The sequence below is a fragment of the Macrobrachium nipponense genome, chromosome 12 (assembly GCF_015104395.2).
Source record: "Macrobrachium nipponense isolate FS-2020 chromosome 12, ASM1510439v2, whole genome shotgun sequence".
In the NCBI taxonomy this organism is placed as follows: domain Eukaryota; kingdom Metazoa; phylum Arthropoda; class Malacostraca; order Decapoda; family Palaemonidae; genus Macrobrachium; species Macrobrachium nipponense.
The window spans coordinates 16,045,546-16,067,570 of NC_087205.1; the positions used below are offsets into that span (position 1 = coordinate 16,045,546).

General features: G+C 36.9%; 1 protein-coding gene across 1 annotated transcript in view; it reads right to left on the reverse strand.

Moving 5' to 3' along the window:
* Positions 1–787: 787 nt before the first annotated feature.
* LOC135224362 (uncharacterized) overlaps positions 788–22,025 on the reverse strand; it is a 102,656-nt gene continuing 81,418 nt past the window's right edge. The window contains 4 exon segments of the mRNA XM_064263303.1: positions 788–2,098; positions 2,636–2,816; positions 5,053–5,306; positions 18,696–18,848. Of these exon segments, the coding sequence (XP_064119373.1) occupies positions 2,024–2,098; positions 2,636–2,816; positions 5,053–5,306; positions 18,696–18,848 (663 nt within the window). The 3' untranslated portion in view covers positions 788–2,023.

Here is a 22,025-nt window from a genome sequence, read left to right on the forward strand (position 1 = left end):
TCAACATATTCCATGATGGATGAGTGAAGAGTTTTCAGTAAATTCCCTGACAGTTAAAGGAAGAGGTTTTAATAAACTTTTCTAACTTGTTTAAGATTATATTGAACACTATTCAACAAAACTTTGTCATCAGCAACAAACACTCCATATAATATTTACACAACTTTAATCATACCTGTTTAAAAAAATAAAACGGTGACTAACAGTTCTTTAAGCAATGTATAAAAGTTGAAAAGAAAGCCCAGATATATTATTATAAACTGAATTACTTTACCACTTAAGAACAAGGAGACAATACTAACTTCAACCCCACTTACAATACAGTATGTGTGGTACAAGTACTAGTACCTAAGAGGTAAGAGACACAGAAAAGTTAGAAGCAGCACAGGCAAGAGCAAAGAAAACTAATTACCATTCAATCAGACATCTGATATCATAGTAAGCCAGTACCTAGCAAACACTTATTTTCATTCTTGATAAGTGCTTGCAAAATTGCTGATGGAATCAGCAATTTTTTTGATGGGACAGGTCAAGTAGTTTAACACAGAAAAATCACCAGCAGTAATTTCAGAGAAGCTGCAGAGATCTGTGCTAATGAAGTTACTGCTTTGATGTAAATGATGAACTAGGACCAACAATGAACCATTCTGGCTTCTCCATGATGGTTAAAAGAAGTGTTCAACATATTCCATGATGGATGAGTGAAGAGTTTTCAGTAAATTCCCTGACAGTTAAAGGAAGAGGTTTTAATAAACTTTTCTAACTTGTTTAAGATTATATTGAACACTATTCAACAAAACTTTGTCATCAGCAACAAACACTCCATATAATATTTACACAACTTTAATCATACCTGTTTAAAAAAATAAAACGGTGACTAACAGTTCTTTAAGCAATGTATAAAAGTTGAAAAGAAAGCCCAGATATATTATTATAAACTGAATTACTTTACCACTTAAGAACAAGGAGACAATACTAACTTCAACCCCACTTACAATACAGTATGTTGTGTACAAGTACTAGTATATAAGAGGAAGGACACAGAAAAGTTAGAAGCAGCACAGGCAAGAGCAAAGAAACTAATACCATCAATCAGACATCTGATATCATAGTAAGCCAGTACCTAGCAAACACTTATTTTCATTCTTGATAAGTGCTTGCAAAATTGCTGATGGAATCAGCAATTTTTTTGATGGGACAGGTCAAGTAGTTCTAACAGAAAAATCACCAGCAGTAATTTCAGAGAAGCTGCAGAGATCTGTGCTAATGAAGTTACTGCTTTGATGTAAATGATGAACTAGGACCAACAATGAACCATTCTGGCTTCTCCATGATGGTTAAAAGAAGTGTTCAACATATTCCATGATGGATGAGTGAAGAGTTTTCAGTAAATTCCCTGACAGTTAAAGGAAGAGGTTTTAATAAACTTTTCTAACTTGTTTAAGATTATATTGAACACTATTCAACAAAACTTTGTCATCAGCAACAAACACTCCATATAATATTTACACAACTTTAATCATACCTGTTTAAAAAAATAAAACGGTGACTAACAGTTCTTTAAGCAATGTATAAAAGTTGAAAAGAAAGCCCAGATATATTATTATAAACTGAATTACTTTACCACTTAAGAACAAGGAGACAATACTAACTTCAACCCCACTTACAATACAGTATGTTGTGTACAAGTACTAGTATATAAGAGGAAGGACACAGAAAAGTTAGAAGCAGCACAGGCAAGAGCAATGAAACTAATACCATCAATCAGACATCTGATATCAAAGGATGCTAGAATGCTTACCTATGACCAAAACTCAACTTTAGAAAGATTCAAATCTCTCCTGCAGTGTTACAAAGTTAAAAAGTATCCATGTTTCATCAAATCTCTCCTGAAGTGTAAAAAAGTTAAAAAGTACCCATGTTTCAAAGATGCTTAATTCTACCCATGATAATCATAACTATTGTGGTTAAGCCACTGATATATCTGAATATACAGCAGTAATGCCAATACAGATAATGCTAGTTACCTAAGAGCATTTACTACATCAGTCGTCCACTGTATCATCTCTTTGCGTAATGTTGGTTCAATCTGCAACAACTGGAAAGATAGTGTAATTTTACTTTCTTGATTTTTATCTGTCTACCAAGACTGGTAAATAAGTAAATGACTATTTGGTTTTTAACAATTGTTAGAACTAGATTTTTAATTCTTAGTACAAATTTAATATACAAACTGATGAACTCATCTTTGGACTTGTACTTAAAGATGCATCCATACTGCAGTAAAACATGTCATAAATACACATCAGCAACCTATCACAAGCGGCTGAATATAGGTCGACACCTAACAGTAGTCCTGACCAGTAGCACTTCATATGATTATCCAGCATTTTCCAGTCTCTTGTTTTAACTCGTGTGATATTTATGCAATATGTTGCTGATGTTACAGCAGTGTGGTGGTATCCTTACTATGACAGCAGTGATTTCATTAAAAAAAATAGCATGAAAATCCTAAATTCTTGGGTAAATTGATTAAAGTAACACAGCTAATGCCAAAAGGATTGAACATTAAATTACTTTTACCATCATCATATTAACATGCCAGCTACAAGTCGTGTTTCACTAAGACACTAACCTTTTTCTTTTCTTCATATTGACTAAGCAGATGTAAAACTTTCTGCTTCAACTTCCAGTCCTCTTGTTCAAGGTTTGTGTATTTCTCAACAAGTTTTGGGTCAAGCCAAGTAAAAGGCAGTGTTTTGAGGCTTCCAGCTTTTCCAAATAGACCTATCTCAAGAAGTTCACAGTTCATAACCCTATGAAAACAAATAATTTTAGTACAATTAGTTATCAACATAATTTGTAAATATTGTAAAACTATTATTTGACTTATGCCAAAATCATGTATATTTCTGAAATTTCCAAGTATACTATTTCATAATATATGTGAGTCTGCTCTCATGGTGAAAACTTAAAGATCTCTGCTCCTGTTATGACACTAAATAAGGAACTGATGTTTTATGACTGAAGTTTTCAATTATCTCTTTAAAATAAAGTTAAAGTATTCATTTAATAGAAGGTATAGGCTTACTAAAGTTCTAAACACAGCTACTTAAGGGTATTTCAACATTGTTTGATATAGTATGTCTTATGACTCCAAAGGTCATGCTACACTGTTAATAAGATTAAAAATTTAAAAATTTAGTTTTCCACTCATAGCCTGCATCAGGGTCTTGAAACAAACACTAAAATTTTATCCAAAGGATAAAAGCAATATCAACTACTATGTACAGACAACTATTAGAAAAACCTGTAGTCTCATGATGTCATCCCTCATTTGTGTCCCTTTTTAAAAAACCTGGGTGGAGGGTAGGAGAGAGCACCATGTGAGGAGCAGGTGACAGGATATCCTTAAGTTACACCTGAATAGAAAGCATTGCCTGCTGTTGCACAGAAGCATTAACAGTCATATTAATTAACTATAGTAGATTTACACACCCTTAGCTATAGTAGATCGGCATTAACTGTGCATCTGGTGTCTAGGCCAGTCCTTTACCATGCTCCTGATTGGCTGTTGATAAGCCAATCACAGGGCTGGAAACTCTGTCTCTCTCTCGAGAGTTCACATGGGCAGAACGTATGTTCACTTCTCCTGAGGGATAAGTTTTTCAAAAGTATCCCTCTGGAGAGGTGGAATATACATCCTGCCTATGTGAACTCTCAAGAGAGACAGAGTTTTCCAGCCCTGTGATTGGCTTATCAATAGCCAATCAGAAGCATTGTAATGGACTGGCCTAGACATCAGATGTACAGTGATGCAATTGGCACAGTCAGACAATCCTTCATGCATGCAATAATGGAAGCTTCTCCATTTGTGGGAAAACATCTGAATAAGTAATGGGCAGAACTGAAACAACAAGTACAGCTGTTTCAGTCACATATAATAAAAAAAAAAGTACTTTATCTTTCATCTTGATGGAAAACTGCCAAATGTAACTTATAAAACTAGAAGCTGGGAGGGCTGGATTGGTTAATGGCCATGCTGGGATGGTCAACGAAGGAAAAAGGAACTTGGCTGGTTGGCATACACAATTGGAAGGCTGTCACTCTTTAATAGCAATCCAGAAGAATAAGACTTATGTAAACTTTGAGACCAAGCACAAAGGTTCAGTGGCAGACGAAGCAAGTAAGTTTGCTATCACACACTTGACTTTATGTATCTTGTGAATCATTCTCTTTAAAATAGATAAATAATGAAAATGCAAAGTAATAAATCAAAGACAATCGGCACAGCTATGAAAGAGACCTGGGGAACTCGGAAAAGGTTTCAATTAACTACAAAAGTGACTCTTAAGCACCAACAAAAGGAGGTTCCAGGTGACAGTTGAGCAACAGTTTATACTACTACTATCCTTAAGACAAAATGCTGTGTGTCTAGGAACAATCTAGAATGATGGGGTTCGATGAAACCAACTGAACTCCTATATCCTTTGTCTGTGACAAAAATATTGCTACATAAGCCTACATCCAATACTATAAAATTCTCAAAATACTGCATCAGGTGTAGCCCCATCCATCTGCACACCATGAGACAATGTTTGGCAAGAAAATTCTGATGAAATGTGGTAAACTCCTCAAGTTTTCCAGTTTGCTGGTATGCCACCTCGAGAAAACTTATCAAATATTAAAAAAAAATGAACTTGAAAAATTTAAAACTAAGTACAGTATTTCTAAAATAAATGAAGTAAAAAAATATACAAAATTGGGGTGCATCTTTGAGGTTGGAGTATCTCAGATGCTGCAAAATAAAATCATTTAGCAAAAATACTTGTGAAACTTCACAATATATGGAGTTACATGTCACACAAGTTCTCTACACTCTTCTATATTCTGAAATATCTGATCATTATAATTACACCACTGTTTAAATGTATATAAACTATTAGGAAGTGTATCTAGCTTTGTTATGCTTCAAAGAATTTTCAATCCTACCTTATTTAAAATATATAAAGTACTTACCTCCTACCAAGCAAAAATATATAAAGTACTTACATCCTACTAAGTCGTGAGAACTGAGGGTTTCTAGCAGCATAAATCTGTTCCCTGGCAACTGTTAAAGCTTTATTCAGTGACTTGACTTGCTTTAACAAATTATCTCCATTAGGGGGATCATGATGATGGGATTCACTTCCCACTTGAGAGTTTGATAATGGTGGCAAAATCTGTGCTAGAGTGACTAGAGGTGGGGGAAGCTGGCCAGTTGCTTTCTCTTTACTGTGCTCTTGAATCATTCTGTCCATTCGACTCTGCAATTATTGTATCAAAGTGTAAACACCATTATTTCTAAACAAAGAATGATAAAATAACAATTTGTCAAAAATTGTATTTTTCCTAACTATACAAACCTTTCGGTCCTTTAACAATAGGAATATACTTCGGCGTAGCTGGAATTATGGCCGTTGAATCTTGAACAAGGTGGTTAGGCAGTGGGGCAGGCTAGCCTGCCCGGATGTAAACACTCCACTTTGCCTTTCGGCCCAGGTTCAGATTGAGGGGTGGCATGAGGTGGGCATATTTGTTAAAGAACCTCAGGTTTGTATAGTTAGGAAAAATACAATTTTCGACAAATTGTTATTTGTTCCGATACGTAATACAAACCTTTCGGTCCTTTTACAATAGGAAGACTCAGTGATTGGTGGGAGAAATCTGAGTGAGCCTTTAGAACTGACTGGAGTTCTGCGCACCTAGGCTACTCCTCCCTGGTGAAGAGCAAGGAGTGCCCTGCTGCCTCTGACAACTTGATCGGAGTATATAGGAGCTGCGTGATCAAGAGTCAGACGTCTGGGCCTTTTCGAAATGAGTGAGGGATCGTGACTCATCCAAAAAGGGGCTGTGAAGAATATTGGCGTCGGAGACATTAATGCAAAGTTCTGGGAAGGGTTTGCATTATTGTCAGTCTCCTTCCTCCCCTTGCTAGAGGAAGGAGCGGGATTGCGTCTATGATTCTGATAAGAAACATAAAAGGATGTATAGGCTTACCGCATCAATCGTCCGACCAGCCAGTGTGAGATCGAGTCCTATCCTCAACCCGAAGGACGAGGAATGGAGAGACAAGGCGGTGGCGATCGATCTGCAGGCCTACTCTAGCAACTCTCCCGGGGAGAGCAGCTGGACCGAGTACAGCAGCGATGGTCCCGAGCATCAGAAGAGCTGCTGCTGGTTCCCCTCTATCCGCCCCGGTCCCGGTGGGAGCGGCGGTCAGGAGACTGGCAGAGTCCGCTGTCGCGGTGGGAGCGGCGGTCAGGGGACCGGCAGAGTCTGCTGTCAATGTGGGTGCGAGGCCTGTCCTCACAGCGCATCACGCCGCTTTGACCAGCCGAGGCTGGTCCAGGCGACAGAAGGGACCGGTTCCTCGCCTCAGCCCGCCCAGTCTGGGACTGTCGCGTCAACCCTGGGTACCGGCGGTTCACCACGAGAGCAATCACTGGCCTGGGAGTCACCTGGGCGACTCCCACAAGTCTTCCGCTCCGTGCCTGGATCCTGGCGCCGAGCGAACTCGGTTGCCTGGGACTTGGCTGCACGGTCACCCGCAGGTGACCGTACACTCGGTACCTCTCGCGAACGAGAGTCCGAGATGGTACCTGGCGTCGAGGCAGAACCTCTGGTGCCAGGAGAAGAGGTATCGGTGTTAGCCGGTACTCCTCCGGTCCCCGTCATCTTCTTCCTTGTGGAAGGAGAGACGGGCCCCGTTCCCGAAGGAACAGGAGGACCAGCAGAAGCCCCAACTGCCCCACCGGAGTGGGGCAGACCCATAGAGGTCTCTGAGCAAGACTTCTTAGGGGGGAGGAGGCTACCTTCTTCTTCTTCAGCTGGAGGGCCTCAGAAGTCGAAGAGGAAGAGGCGGCAGAAGACGACGGTGACACCTTCCTCTTCTTCCTGGACTTCCTCTTCGCCAGTTCCTCTGGAAAACCGACAGGTACTCCATCCAGGGTGGAGTTGGGGCAGTTGCCGAAGCAACACGGCCCAACTGCACCTGTCTGGAGGGACCTGCGGGAGTAGCAGTGGAGAGAAAGCTTCCTCGAGGAGGGCTACGAAACTCCTACCTGGCAGGTGAAGCGTCTGCCACCCCCGAGACTGTTCGCGCAACCGTCGGCTGGGTGGGGCTGTCTCTGAAAGAAAAGGATTATAATTAAAAGAGGGCTGGATGGCCCACCTCCACCGGTCTCTGCGTGCATGGACCCGCGGGAACGTCACGTCAACCCTGGGCACCGGACAATCGCTGCGAGAGCGATCGCTGGTCTGGTGAGAGTCACCAGAGCGACTCCTACCATCTTCCACTCCGTGCCTGGGTCCTGACACGGTGAGCGAACTCCGCAGTCTGGACCCTGGCTTACACTAGATAACACTCGCAAGCGGGCGGCCGAGACGGTTCCCAGTCCGGAGGTGGAACCTTCGGAACCGGGAGAGGAGATACCAGAGCTGGCCAGTACCTCCATGGTCCCCGTCTGCTTCCTCCCCGAGGAAGGAGAGACGGGCCCCGTTCCCGAAGGAAAGGGAGGACCCGCAGAAGACCCACCTGTCTCATCGGAGTGAGACAGACCCTTAGAAGTCCCGTGACGAGACTTCTTAGGGGGGGAGACCACCTTCTCTTATGGCAAAGCCTTAAAAGTTGAAAGGGGGGAGGCATGAAGAAATGATGATCTCGAAGAGGAGGATGACAACACTTGACGAGCTCTCTTTCTCTTCAGTTTCTCCTTCTGCCAGACTTCTACCATCAGGAGTAGATAAACCTCACAGGGCGGCGCGACAGCATCGTCCAGTGACATAACTCCTGGGTAGTAGTGGTAATGAAAATGATTATCAGCAGGGGATCAGTACAAACACTCGAGGATCGGTACGCAACATGCTACGAGTCATAGGTACAATTCCAATGTTAGGATCACCAATACGAAGAGCATCCAACCAATACTGCTGAAAACACAATTCACCACTAGTCTGTAAAATAAGGAAAAAAAAAAAAAAAGAAATGAGGATACTCCTCATACATCCAAGGGCGCCGTCTTCCGATGTGAGAGGAGATCCCCCAACATCAGCACCGCATGCCCATCCTTCTACCTTCTTCCGATAGTAAGTGAAAGGAAGAAGGAGAAGAGAAATTACCATAACAACAAAACACGGACAAACCTTGAAGTTCCTTTGGTAATTCCCAAGAGTAAGCGTAATTTCCGGATGAATACATGTCCCGTTACAGGATCAATATCACTTGCGTTAAATACATGTCTCATCCTCACGATAAATACATATCTCGTTCTCATGCAGGTCTGAGCCAGTGTTATGTTGGCATACCTTAGCCGCCAGCTCTTGACACAAGTAGAGGGGTGGTTACAAAGGCTATCACAAAATGTGGGTTTGTATATTAATTGAAAAACCAAGGACAAACCTTTGTTTTGTATTAATATCAAAAAAAATAAACCAAAAGGATCCCACCGGGTAAAAAGATTAACGACCAGTCAGCCGGAGCTCACAAACACACGTCTTCCTCGGAAGACGGCCGAAAGTAAAGTGGAGTGTTTACATCCGGGCAGGCTAGCCTGCCCCACAGTAGTTACTGCCTAACCACCTTGTTCAAGATTCAACGGCCATAATTCCAGCTACGCCGAAGTATATTCCTATTGTTAAAGGACCGAAAGGTTTGTATTACATATCGGAACAATTGTCAATGACATTCAGAAAGCAGAATTACTATCATTCTCTATAAATGTGTTAATTTATGGTACATCTCTTGGACTTGTTCACAAAAGTATATCACAATACTTTGCTTAGTAAGCAAAAAATATATCGATGCAATGTTTTTCATACAGTGCTATATAACACCTCTGTATCAACCAGTTCCTTACCTGGAAACCTTAACCCTCTTACGCCGACTGGACGTATTTTACGTCGACATTTTTTGTCTCCCGTGTGCCGACTGGACGTATTTTACGTCGACTTACAAAAGTTTTTTTTTAAATTCGCGGAAAAATACTTATAGGCCTACCAGCCTAAAACTTTTGAATCACGCGCCTTGGGGGATGCTGGGAGTTCACGGATCAAGGAGTTGTTTTGTTTACAATCGTTACGCAGGCGCGCAAGCGCGAATTACTTTCTTGCCGCACTAAAAAGTATCTGTGACACATCTCGGAAATTATTTCGTCACTTTGACATAATTTTTGTACCATTGTAAATTAGCCGTTACATGAAGAATTATATATGATAATGTGCGCATTTTTATGTAGAATACAACAATAAAATACTCATGATTGTAGCTTTTATTAGTTTTGAGATATTTTTATATAAATAACGATAATTGCCAAAATTTCAACCTTCGGTCAACTTTGACTACCGAAATGGTCAAAAAACGCAATTGTAAGCTAAAACGCTTATATTCTAGTAATATTCAAGCATTTACCTTCATTTTGCAACAAATTGGAAGTCTCTAGCACAATATTTTGATTTATGGTGAATTTATGAAAAAAAATAACATTTTCTTTACGTCCGCGCGGTAACTCTTCGAAAAAATCATACGTGCGATTGTGGTAATGTTTGCACCATTTTAAATTAGCCGTTACATAAAGTTTTATATATGAAAATGTGCGCATTTTCATGTAAAATAAAACAAAAAATATTTGAAGGTTGTAGCTTTTCTTATTTCCGAAATAATTGCATATAAAAAAAATATATATAAAAAAATTTGACATTCGGTCAAATTTAACTCGTCAGATATGGTCGAAAACTGCAATTGTAAGCTAATACTCTTACAGTATAGTAATATTCAATCATTTGTCTTCATTTTGCAAGAAATTGGAAGTCTCTAGGACAATATTTAGATTTATGGTGAATTTTTGAAAAAAATATTTGTTTACATCCGCGCGTTACGAGTTCATGCATTATTTTGTGATAATATTTTCTCTGTGTTGCTTTTATCGTTTTTCAATGTGTTATATACCAAAATGATCGCAATTTAGTGTACATTACAACGAAAAAAAAGTAACTTGTTAACTTTTTGCGCACAGCGCGATTTGAATACAATTATACGTATATGAAATTTCGTTTTTCCGCTATCATATATCGCATTATTTATATATGATAATGATAATTTTTTTCATTTCTGATGGTTGCATACTAAACTTCAGGCAATGACAAAAAAAGGAGCCAAAAATGAACTCTTAATCTTGAAAACTAAGTGCACTGTGATTTTTTGAAAAAAATATTTTTCTGCTTCCGCGCTCACTCCGAAACCCCTCCGGCACATGGGAGACAATTTTTTATTTACCGCTCCGGCGTAAGAGGGTTAACATAAGTAGGGTTCTTTGGAGTTATAAAGACTAAAATTGGGTAAAATTAATAAGTAATTATAAACAAGAATGTATTAATATGGCATAAAGTAATCAAAAGTTGTCTTTTTGGTTGCTCTGTGGTAGAAGTCTGGGTTAACTGAATTTCTCTATTATACAATTACTTGTTCTTTTGCTCATAACTACCCATACAGTTAAGTCTCACATCTATATATTAAAGAGAAACCAATCTAAAAAAAGCTGCATTTCCTATTACAGTGTTCCCCCCGTATTCGCGGGGGATGCGTACCAGACCCCCCCGTGAATAGTTAGAATCCGCGTATGTTTGGAACCCCTATAAAAGTGCTAAAAACAGCCTATTTCGTTAGTTAAAACTTAAGAAAAACGACTAAAAATTTTCATACTTGGTTTTTTTAATAGTTTTATCACAAAAAGTGCATTTTATGATGAAATTGATCACAAAAACCAGGAATTTGTGGATATTTCTCATAGAAAAATACAGTGAATGCGCGAATTTTCCACGAATAATGCAGGGAAACGTTCCCAAGAGAAATCCGCGAATGTGTGAGTCCGCGAATCCGGAGAACGCGAATACGGGGGTCCACTGTACATGAATTTGAGTCACAAGATAAATACTATATACTACCATATATGCCGGCGTACAAGGCAATTTGGCATATAAGACAACCCTCCTTTTTCATGTAAAAATGCAGGTTTAGAGGTATGTTCACCGTATATGATAACTCCCACCTTATCAAATACGTAACACTATCAGCTGATGTAAGTTAGTTGGTACATGTAAAAAAAAATTATTGGAATTACTGCCCCCAAAATTAATAAAATCAGTATCTTCAAGTTTTTAAAATGTTTGGCACAGCTCACCATTAAAAAAATACTTTTTTATTCCTTTAGGAAAAATATAAACATCACGATGCATTCTCAACGACTGTGTTGTCACTATCGGCGGAGTAATACCCGTTGAAAGTAGATCCACATGAATGTATTCCTTTAAAATTGGAAAGAACCCCAATATTAAGGATAAATGAGGAACTATTGATATCATATCACCCATAGTTTGATTATAAAATACTACCAAAGACGCATTGTCCTTTAGTAAACAACGAGGCTCATAACTCAAGCATGGCTGCCAACTATGAGCACGGCTATGTTTCGTAAACAAGAAAGTTAGACTAGCAACCCAATTTACCCTTTCAGTAACTTCAAACTATCTATCAATTTAAAAGAGCATTGTATAATGCTTCGTTTATTGATCTTTTCGTCTACCCAGCATTTAAGTAATTATTTTGATTTGTAAAACGGCAGCCATATTCCTCCAAATATCAGCTGATTTTTAGGCGGGAAACCAAAACACGCCAGCCAGAGATAGGGAGTTCCTGCGAGAAGGGGGAAAATAGACTCTTGTCAGCTTTAGGGACGTATCTCAAAGGGAAGGATGTAGGCAGACTGGTACTTCTTAGGCCTATATGTTAAGCTCTTTTTCCTGTGAACCCTCTGCTGGCTGTATGTTCTGTTTCCAGGATTGTCCTGCTTGTGGGGGGTTAAGCTGACCCCCAACACCCATGAAAGACACCTGCGATCTTCCTCAGTCAGCTCTAGTCGTGACCTCGGACGGATGTCTCCAACCAGCCTTCCCCCTTAGGCCTAACGGCGTACTGGCGCGCCAAGAGACCCAGACCTGAGACAAAGCCGGACGCCACATTTTCTACAAAGGTCCACACTGATCATGGCATCCAGGTACGTCTTGTGAAGCAGCATATTGCCAGTTCCTTCCCTCCTAATTTTCATAAATCAAACTTCTACTCCATTGAATATCCCTTTGTTTCTCACTGCCTCATGGCTGCATGTTTCCCTTGTGTGATCGTCCCAGACCAATGAAGTCTTCAGTGCATACCTCAGTGAAACATTAGAGTTCCTTTGCCCCAGTGTTAGAGAACTGAATAATCGTAACTTGTGCAAGAAGTCCTTTTTCTTTTATCTTGTCTAATCTGGGATCTTTTCCCAGATCCCCTGAGTCACGTGTCAAGTCTGTCCGCCCGCAAGTGTTGCATTACCGCAAGATATCGAAACCCAGCTTTTATTACGTGAATCACATTTTAGCCAGCTATCCATTTGTGAGACATATGGGTCCCAACGTGTGGACACGCTGCATTTACTTTTCTCCAGGCCAGTAAGGGCCTCTTGTAAATAATTAGATGTAAAGTAATTAGCTGAGTTTCTGGCAACCTTCTCCTCTAGAGCAAATTATCACTGTAAATCCTTTTTGCGGTAAGTTCAAGTAATTCATTCTATTTTTCCCTCAACTATTTCTGTTTACGTATCGGAGCCTCTTTCAAGGCCAGGCCCATACGTAACAATAATAAGTACCAATAACAAAATTGTCTAATATCATTGCCTTATAATAATGGTGTTGTCTAGCGATTCACTTTAGTACTTTACCTACTACTGTATTAAAGTTGTTTTCTTTACAGTGTGGATAGCTGTGACAGTAGTTAACTACTGACACTTCATTGGTTAGCCTATCATTAAAAATCTCTGCAGGATTTAAGGTTTGCTTTTTATACTTGGCATATAAAATGACAACCCCACCTTTTTGGCAGAGATTTTTAAAGATTAAGAGGTCATCTTATACACTGACAAATACAGTAATCACTGTTGTTTACCAAATAAATAAATAGGTTGTAACTAATTGGCTCAATGTTTGGATTTTTAAGTATATATATATATATAAATATAATATAATATATATATCTATATATATATATATATATATATATATATATATATATATATATATATATATATATATATATATACAGGCGGCCCGCGGTTAACGGCGCAATCACTCAACGGCGAATCGGTTTTACGGCGGTCGTCAAAAATATTCATTAAAAAAATAAGGCATTTTAAAGGTATCTTTACGGCACAAATTTCAGTTAACAGCGCGCTAGCGCCGTTGTCTAACGAGTTCATACATATGTAGAAATGCTGTTCAGACCATAAAGGTTATGCAAATTATATTAACAAATTTTATGGAGAGTTATTACGTAGGTATTAGGGTAAAATATATGCCTCTGACGCTGTTCTATGCCGAAAATATCGAGTTACATAAGGTGCAAATTTAGCTATGGATGTGTCGATTCATAATTGTTCATGCTTTTGTTTAAAATGTGTGTGAAAATGTATTACGTGAAAGGCATTTTTATTTCTGTACAGAAATATGATACAAAGGCAGCTTTTGAAACTGCCCTTCACGATACCAATACGATGTTTTTTTCGTGTTCTTTCTTGTAAGCCGCCGCCTGCCGCTCTTCCGAAAATATCGATTTAAAAAAAGTGCAAATTAGCGATCGATGTGTCAATTTTATAAATGTTTATTGCTTTTATGATTTAAAATGTGTATGAAAATGTATTACGAATAGGGTATTTTTATTTCTGTGCAGAAATATGATAAAAAGGCAGCTTTTGAAACTCCCCTTCAAGTTATCGACTACGATGTGTTTTTCAAGTTCGTTCTTGTATGCCGCCGCGGCATACAAGAACGAACTTGAAAAACACATCGTAGTCGATAACTTGAAGGGGAGTTTCAAAAGCTGCCTTTTTATCATATTTCTGCACAGAAATAAAAATACCCTATTCGTAATACATTTTCATACACATTTTAAACATAAAAGCATAAACATTTATAAAATCGACACATCGATCGCTAATTTGCACTTTTTTTGCCGCCGTCGTGCCGCTCTTCCAAAAAATATAGAGTTAAAAAAAAGAGCAAATTTAGCGATCGATGTATCGATTTTTCAAATGTTTATGCTTTTATGTTTAAAATGTGCATGAAAATATATTGCGTAAAGGTATTTTCATTTTTGTACAGAAATAAGATACAAATTAAGGCAGCCTTTGTAACTACGCTCCACGTTGTCAGGGGATGGTTTTTCATGTTCGTTCTTGTCCGCCAGTTTCCGAAAAATTGCATTGTGTTATTTTATTATTAAATTATGCATCTTTTTCCATAAATCCTTTTAAAAAGTTATACATTATTTTACTGTATCCAAGAAATATTGTATGTATTCTCATATTATTGTATTTTAAAATACTACGGCAAACTTAAGCCCGTATTCCGCGGAGCGGCCAATGTTGTGGTTTGAAATCAGCTGATGAATATGAGTCTGTTTCATCATAACGCAATTCTGAGCGAATGCTCTTGCTTCTAGTTAGCATAAACGAATATCTAGATACTTGACTTATATGAGACAAAGTTATTTCTCCTTATACAGCGTGTTTTTAGGTGGAAATATTTATTGAATATGTCTCGTTGTGAATGTGAACTACTATTTTTTTTCGTTAACAGATTACGTTGGCGGCATGTTTTATTGCGTAAAAAATTATGTGATTCCGTTCGCAATACGTAATCCTTTATATCATCGTAATACGAACTTTACGTTATTTATCTTATATCGGCGTGAAACCAACAGTAAAATGTGTTCTTTCAAGCACAGTAGTTTCGATTAAAATTATTTTATCCGAATTTTATCTATGGTTGTGTGTGATGGCAGACGTTTACTGCAGTTTTATCCTTGTTGCCGATGTACGATAATAGTCATTAGCAGCTTGAACAGTTTTCTCAGCTTCAGTCAAAATTAGGTTTAAATTTAACGGTATATTTCCTGATTGATCTTTAATCTATATTGATCTCTGATCTATAGCGAATAAAGTTATTACATTAAGATATCTCAGTTCTATTCTATACATAACGCCATTTATAAGAAATACGGTAATGTTGCACTGTAGTACGATGATCGAAATACAAGCCAAACAGATGTTATCCAGTTCGGTTGTACTTAGAAAAAAAAAGTCGTTTTCTCGTTTGGTTGTTCATGGTTGTACACGTTTAAGCAACGAGTATAACGTTAAAACCATACTTTCATCATTCTCTTTTGCTGTTATTGAACTTATGTAACTAGAAGATGGATAAAGTTAGGCCATTGTAATTTGATCTCTCATAAAATCGAACTATCAAGACTAATGATCGTAACCTGAACACTACAGCTACCTGTACACTGTATAAACTTTATTATATCTTTACATACTCTAGATACCCACATGTACTGTACAGTAAATTCTAAAGTACTATACTGCATAAATATACTTTTACTTATTGCGCCGTTGTGGGATTACGGCGCCTTTGACTGGTCTAGAGTTTCGAAAGAAGGTGTGCGGCGGCCGTAGGCTTTAAAATCGCTCAGCGTCGAAAATCGCTTGGCGTCGGTGGCCAGGAACGGAACCCCTGCCGCTAACCGAGGGCCGCCTGTATATATATATATATATATATATATATATATATATATATATATAGATAGAGAGAGAGAGAGAGAGAGAGAGAGAGAGAGAGAGAGAGAGAGAGAGAGAGAGAGAAGATAGATAGATAGATAGATAAATAGATAGTATATATATATTATATATATATATATATATATATATTATATATAATATATATATATATATATATATATATATATTGTACAACATACTGGAAGTGTGTTTTACTGCTACAAAGAAGTATTAAGCTACATACTGCAAATAAAATTGAAAGTTCCTTACAGCATCCCTTCTGCACCCAGCTGCACTGCTTTTTTACCTTTATTCTTCAAGATAACCTTTCTCCAACATTCATTTCTCATTTACAAACAAATCCTTTAGGCATTTACCATGCAAGTCTAGAAAAATGAGGCTCCCTGGTCTTCTTAAATAATTTTTATAATTCTTTAATGCCTGTCCATTAACCCTTAAACGCCGAAGCGGTAAAAAAAAAAAATGTCTCCCGTGTGCCGGAGACGTTTCAGAGTGAGCGCGGAAGCGGAAAAAATATTTTTTTCAAAAAATCACAGCGCGCTTAGTTTTGAAGATTAAATAATTTTTATAATTCTTTAATGCCTGTCCATTAACCCTTAAACGCCGAAACGAACGGTAAAAAAAAAATGTCTCCCGTGTGCCGGAGACGTTTCAGAGTGAGCGCGGAAGCGGAAAAAATATTTTTTTCAAAAAATCACAGCGCGCTTAGTTTTGAAGATAGAGAGAGAGAGAGAGAGAGAGAGAGAGAGAGAGAGAGAGAGAGAGAGAGAGAGAGAGAGAGAGAGAGATAGATAGATAGATAGATGGCTCCTTTTTTTTGTCATTGCCTGAACGGTTTTAGTATGCAACCATCAAAAAGAATGAAAAAAATTCAATCATTATCAATATATAAAATAATGCAATATATGATAGCGCAAAAACGAAATTTCATATATAATTGTATTCAAATCGCGCTGTGCGCAAAACGGTTAAAGGTAACAAGTTAATTTTTTTTTTCGTTGTAATGTACACTAAATTGCGATCATTTTGGTATATAACACATTGTAAAACGATAAAAGCACCACAGAGAAAATATTATCACAAAATAATGCATGAATTCGTAATGCGCGGACGTAAATAGATATTTTTTTCAAAAATTCACCATAAATCTAAATATTGTCCTAGAGACTTCCAATTTCTTTCAAAATGAAGACAAATGATTGGATATTACTATACTGTAAGAATATTAGCTTACAAATGCAGTTTTCGACCATATCTGACGAGTTAAAGTTGACCGAATGTCGAATTTTTTTTATATATTTTTTTTTATATGCAATTATTTCGGAAATAAGAAAAGCTACAACTTTCAAATATTTTTCGTTTTATTCTACATGAAATTGCGCACATTTTCATATATAAAACTATGAAATGCCTAATATGAAACGGAGCAAATATTCCGAGAATGGGACTTACGCATTTCGGAGATTTGTGGCGGAGAATCCGCGCGCCGAGGGAAGGAAAGTTTTTTTTTTAAATTCACCATAAATTTAAATATTGTGCTAGAGACTTCAAATTTGTTTCACGATGAAGATAAATGACTGAATATTACTAGACTGTAAGAGTTTTATCTTACAATTACGTTTTTCGACCATTTCGGTAGAGTCAAATTTGACCGAACGTGGTTTTTTTTTCTATTTATCGTGATTTATATGCAAATATTTCAAAAATGAGAAAAGCTACAACCTTCAACTATTTTTAGTTGTATTATACATGAAATTGCGCACATTTTCATATATAAAACTTTATGTAACGGCTAATTTAAAATGGTGCAAACATTACCACAATCGCACGTATGATTTTTTTCGGAAGAGTTACCGCGCGGACGTAAGGAAAAAGTTTTTTCATAAATTCACCATAAATCAAAATATTATGCTAGAGACTTCCAATTAGTTGCAAAATTAAGTTAAATGATTGAATATTACTAAAATATAAGAGTTTTAGCTTACAATTGCGTTTTTCGACCATTTCGGTAGAGTCAAAGTTGACCGAAGGTTGAAATTTTGGCACTTATCGTTATTTATATGAAAATATCTCAAAACTGATAAAAGCTACAATCATGAGTATTTTTTTGTTGTATTCTACATAAAACTGCACACATTTTCATATATAAAACTCCATGTAACGACTAATTTAAAATGGTAAAAAAATTATGTCAAAGTGACGAAATAATTTCCGAGGTGTCACAGATACTTTTTAGTGCGGCAAGAAAGAAATTCGCGCTTGCGCGCCTGCGTAATGATTGTAAACAAAACAACACCTTGATCCGTGAACTCCTAGCATCCCCCAAGGCGCGTGATTCAAGAGTTTTTGGCTGGTAGGCCTAAAAGTATTTTTCCGCGAATTTTTAAAAAAACTTTTGTATGTTGACGTAAAATACGTCCAGTCGGCACCCGAGAGACAAAAAATGTCGACGTAAAATACGTCCAGTCGGCGTTTAAGGGTTAACCTATCCTAAAGGCCAGCTGATGCCTATAAAAAAAAAACTTGCTAAAGCTTAGCAAATTCTTATGGCTAAACAAAAAATTAAATGCTAATAAAACTGTTATGTGTGGAAAACTTGGGGGAGAGGTATTTCTTCCGAGTTAATGAATCCAAATAGTTTCATTACTAATTCAATACTAGGAATAAACATGAAATCTGAAAGTATAAAGCATCAATTTTCTTCTGAGTGAAAGATTAGTATGAGAAAGCGGCGTGGTTGGTATGGTATTAGCGTCCCACCTCGGTGGTCGCGGGTTCGATTCTCGGCCATTCCATTGAGGAGTGAGAGAGGTGTATTTCTGGTGATAGAAGTTCACTCTCGACGTGGTTCGGAAGTCACGTAAAGCCATTGGTCGCGTTGCTGTATAACCACTGGTTCCATGCAACGTAAAAACACCATAACAAACAAACAAACAAACAGAATCACAATATCTTATAAAACAACTATTGATCAACAATAGTTACACTCACCATTCTTTCTCTGTAACTGTTGTCTTCATCAGACAATACTGAATTGATGGTCTTCAAAACCTGGAGAATGTCACTGATCATGTCACTCTCAACATCTAGGGCTATCTTAATCCAATCATGTCTTGCCAGTTGAGATATCAGCTGATCCATAACCTGATAAAACATAACCATCATTGCAAGAAATCTCTCTACTACAGGAACATAGCATAAAAACAGAAATGAATGTCCTTTTCATTCCTTTTACTATAGTACCTCCATCTTATTTTCCACTCTCTCGTAATATTTGTTTCATAGTGCAACTGCGAGGTTTTCCTCCTGTTACACCTTTAAAACCCTGCCCTTTAGCAATCTTATGTGTACTCCACTCCATAAAAACAATGAAAAACTTAAAATTCTTACTACATCAAATTCATAAGTGCATGCATGACAATAATGATACCATAGAGCTAGTTTTCTATTTAATCAGAAAAAAAAGGCATCTGAGCCAGATTATAGTCTAGCTACCATCCCCTTGCTTTAATTCCTACAGTGACTAAAGTTTGCATTTTTTTTAAACCACCTAATATAATTTTCTTCTATCAAGAAAACCAGTAGAGCTATCTCAGTACTACACTTCTGGAACTTTTTCCCACCGATCCTGATTTACTACAGGGAATATTTAGGGTACTATACAACAGGTCTTACCAATTTTGTTCTGTATATTAATATGTATAAATTCACTTACGGCCAAAATCATTTAACATCCCACTAGTCAAATGTATCCTTGGTGTTAAATTACTAACATCTGTATTCATTTTATTAATACAGGTACACAATCCATTATCCGAAATCCTTGGGGCCAGACGTGTTCCAGTTTTTGGAATTTTTCAGATTTCGGAACTGTGGGGTCAGGAGCATAATCGAACGCTACTACTGCAGCAAAGATTTTTTTTTTATTCTCCTTTTTTCATGTTTTTTCATTACACGGTATTTATTTTGTTCATGATAGTACAGTTAAATGAATGTGGGATCATTAACATCATTAATATTAAAATAGTGGGACGAATAAGACCTCATGTTCACTAACACATATTTTCAACAAGCACAAAAATGTACGTACTAATTTGAATGTTACCATAATTGTGATTATTTGACTGCTGATGGCAAAAATTACTCAATAATTTGCTATATATAATTATTTCTTCTTGAAAACAATAATTTAACAATAATCTTAACCTTAACCCTCTTACGCCGAAGCCCTAAAAATCAAAACCTCTCCTGTATGCCGGCGCCGGTTTGGAGTGAGCGCGGAAGCGGAAAAAATAATTTTTTCAACAAATCACAGCGCGCTTAGTTTTGAAGATTAAGAGTTCATTTTTGGCTCATTTTTTTTTTCATTGCCTGAAGTTTAGTATGCAATCATGAAAAATGAAAAATAATATCATTATCATATATAAATAATGCGATATATGGTAGCGAAAAAAAAAATTCATAGATAATTGTATTCAAATCACACTGTGCAAAAAACGGTCAAAGCTAACGAGTTAATTTTTTTTCGTTGTATTGTACACTAAATTGCAATCCTTTTGATATATAATACATAGTAAAACAAAAAAAGCAACACCGGAAAAATACTATCACAAAATGATGTACGAATTCGTAACGCACGGACGTAAAAAAATGTTATTTTCAAAAATTCACCGTAATTCTAAATATTGTTTTAGAGACTTCCAATTTGTTTCAAAATTAAGACAAATGATTGAATATTACGATACTGTAAGAGTTTTAGATTAGAATTGCAGATTTCGACCATTTCGGACGAGTTAAATTTGACCGAATGTCGAAATTTTTATATATATATTTTTTTATATGGACATATTTCACAGATGGAGAAAGCTACAACCTTCAATTATTTTTTATTGTATTCTTCATGAATTTGCGCATATTTTGATATATGAAACTTTATAAAAAGGTTAATATGAAAAGGAGCAAATATTAGGATAATGCGAAGTACGTATTTCGGAGACTTGCGGCCGCGAATCGGCGCGCGGAGTGAAGGTAAATATATTTTTCAAAAATTGTCACCATAATCACAATATTGTTTTAGAGACTTCAAATTTGTTTCAAAATGAAGAAAATGACGGAATATTACTAGGCCGTAAGAGTTTTAGCTTACTAATTGCGTTTTCAACTATTTCGGTAGAGTCAAATTTGACCGAACGTGGTTTTTTTTCTATTTATCGTGATTTATATGCAAATATTTCAAAAAAAGAGAAAAGCTACAACCTTCAATCATTTTTAGTTGTATTCTACATGAAATTGCGCACATTTTCATATATAAAACTTTATGTAACAGCTAATTTTAAATGGTGCAAACATTTCGACAATCGCACAAAAAAATTCTGATTTTTTCGGAAGAGTTACCGTGCGAACGTAAGGAAAATGTTTTTTTTTTTTTTTGTTTTTTCATAAATTCACCCATAAATCGAAATATTGTGCTAGAGACTTCCAAGTCGTTGCAAAATGAAGTTAAATGATTGAATATTACTAGAATATAAGAGTTTTAGCTTACAATTGCGTTTTTTGACCATTTCGGTAGAGTCAAAATTGACCGAAAGTTGAAATTTTTGCACTTAACGTTATTTATATGAAAATATTTCGAAACTGATCAAAAGCTACAACCATGGGTTTTGTTTTTAGTTGTATTGTGCATGAAATTGCGCACATTTCCATATATAAAACTTTATGTAACAGCAAATTTAAAAGGGTGCAAACATTAGGACAATCGCACAAAAAATTTATCGGAAGAGTTATCGCACGAACGTGAGGAAAAAGTTTTTTCATAAATTCACCATAATCGAAATATTGTGCTAGAGACGTCCAATTTGTTGCAAAATGAAGGCAAATGATTGAATATTACTATAATATAAAGCATTTTAGCTTACAATTGCGTTTCTCAACCATTTCTGTAGAGTCAAAGTTGACCGAAGGTTGAAATTTTTGCACTTATCGTTATTTATATGAAAATATTTCAAAACTGATAAAAGCTACAATCATGAGTATTTTTTTGTTGTATTTTACATGAAATTGCACACATTTTCATATATAATACTTCATGTAAAGGATAATTTAAAATGGTGCAAAAATTATGTCAAAGTGACGAAATAATTTCCGAGATGTGTCCCACTGCATACTTTTTAGTGCGATAAGAACAGGAAATTCGCGCTTGCCGCCCGCCTGCGTTGAGCGATTTGTAAACAAAACAATGCCTTGATCCGTTGAAAACTCCCATCATCCCCCAAGGAGGCGCGTGATACAAAAGTTTTCGGCTGGTAGGCCTATAAGTATTTT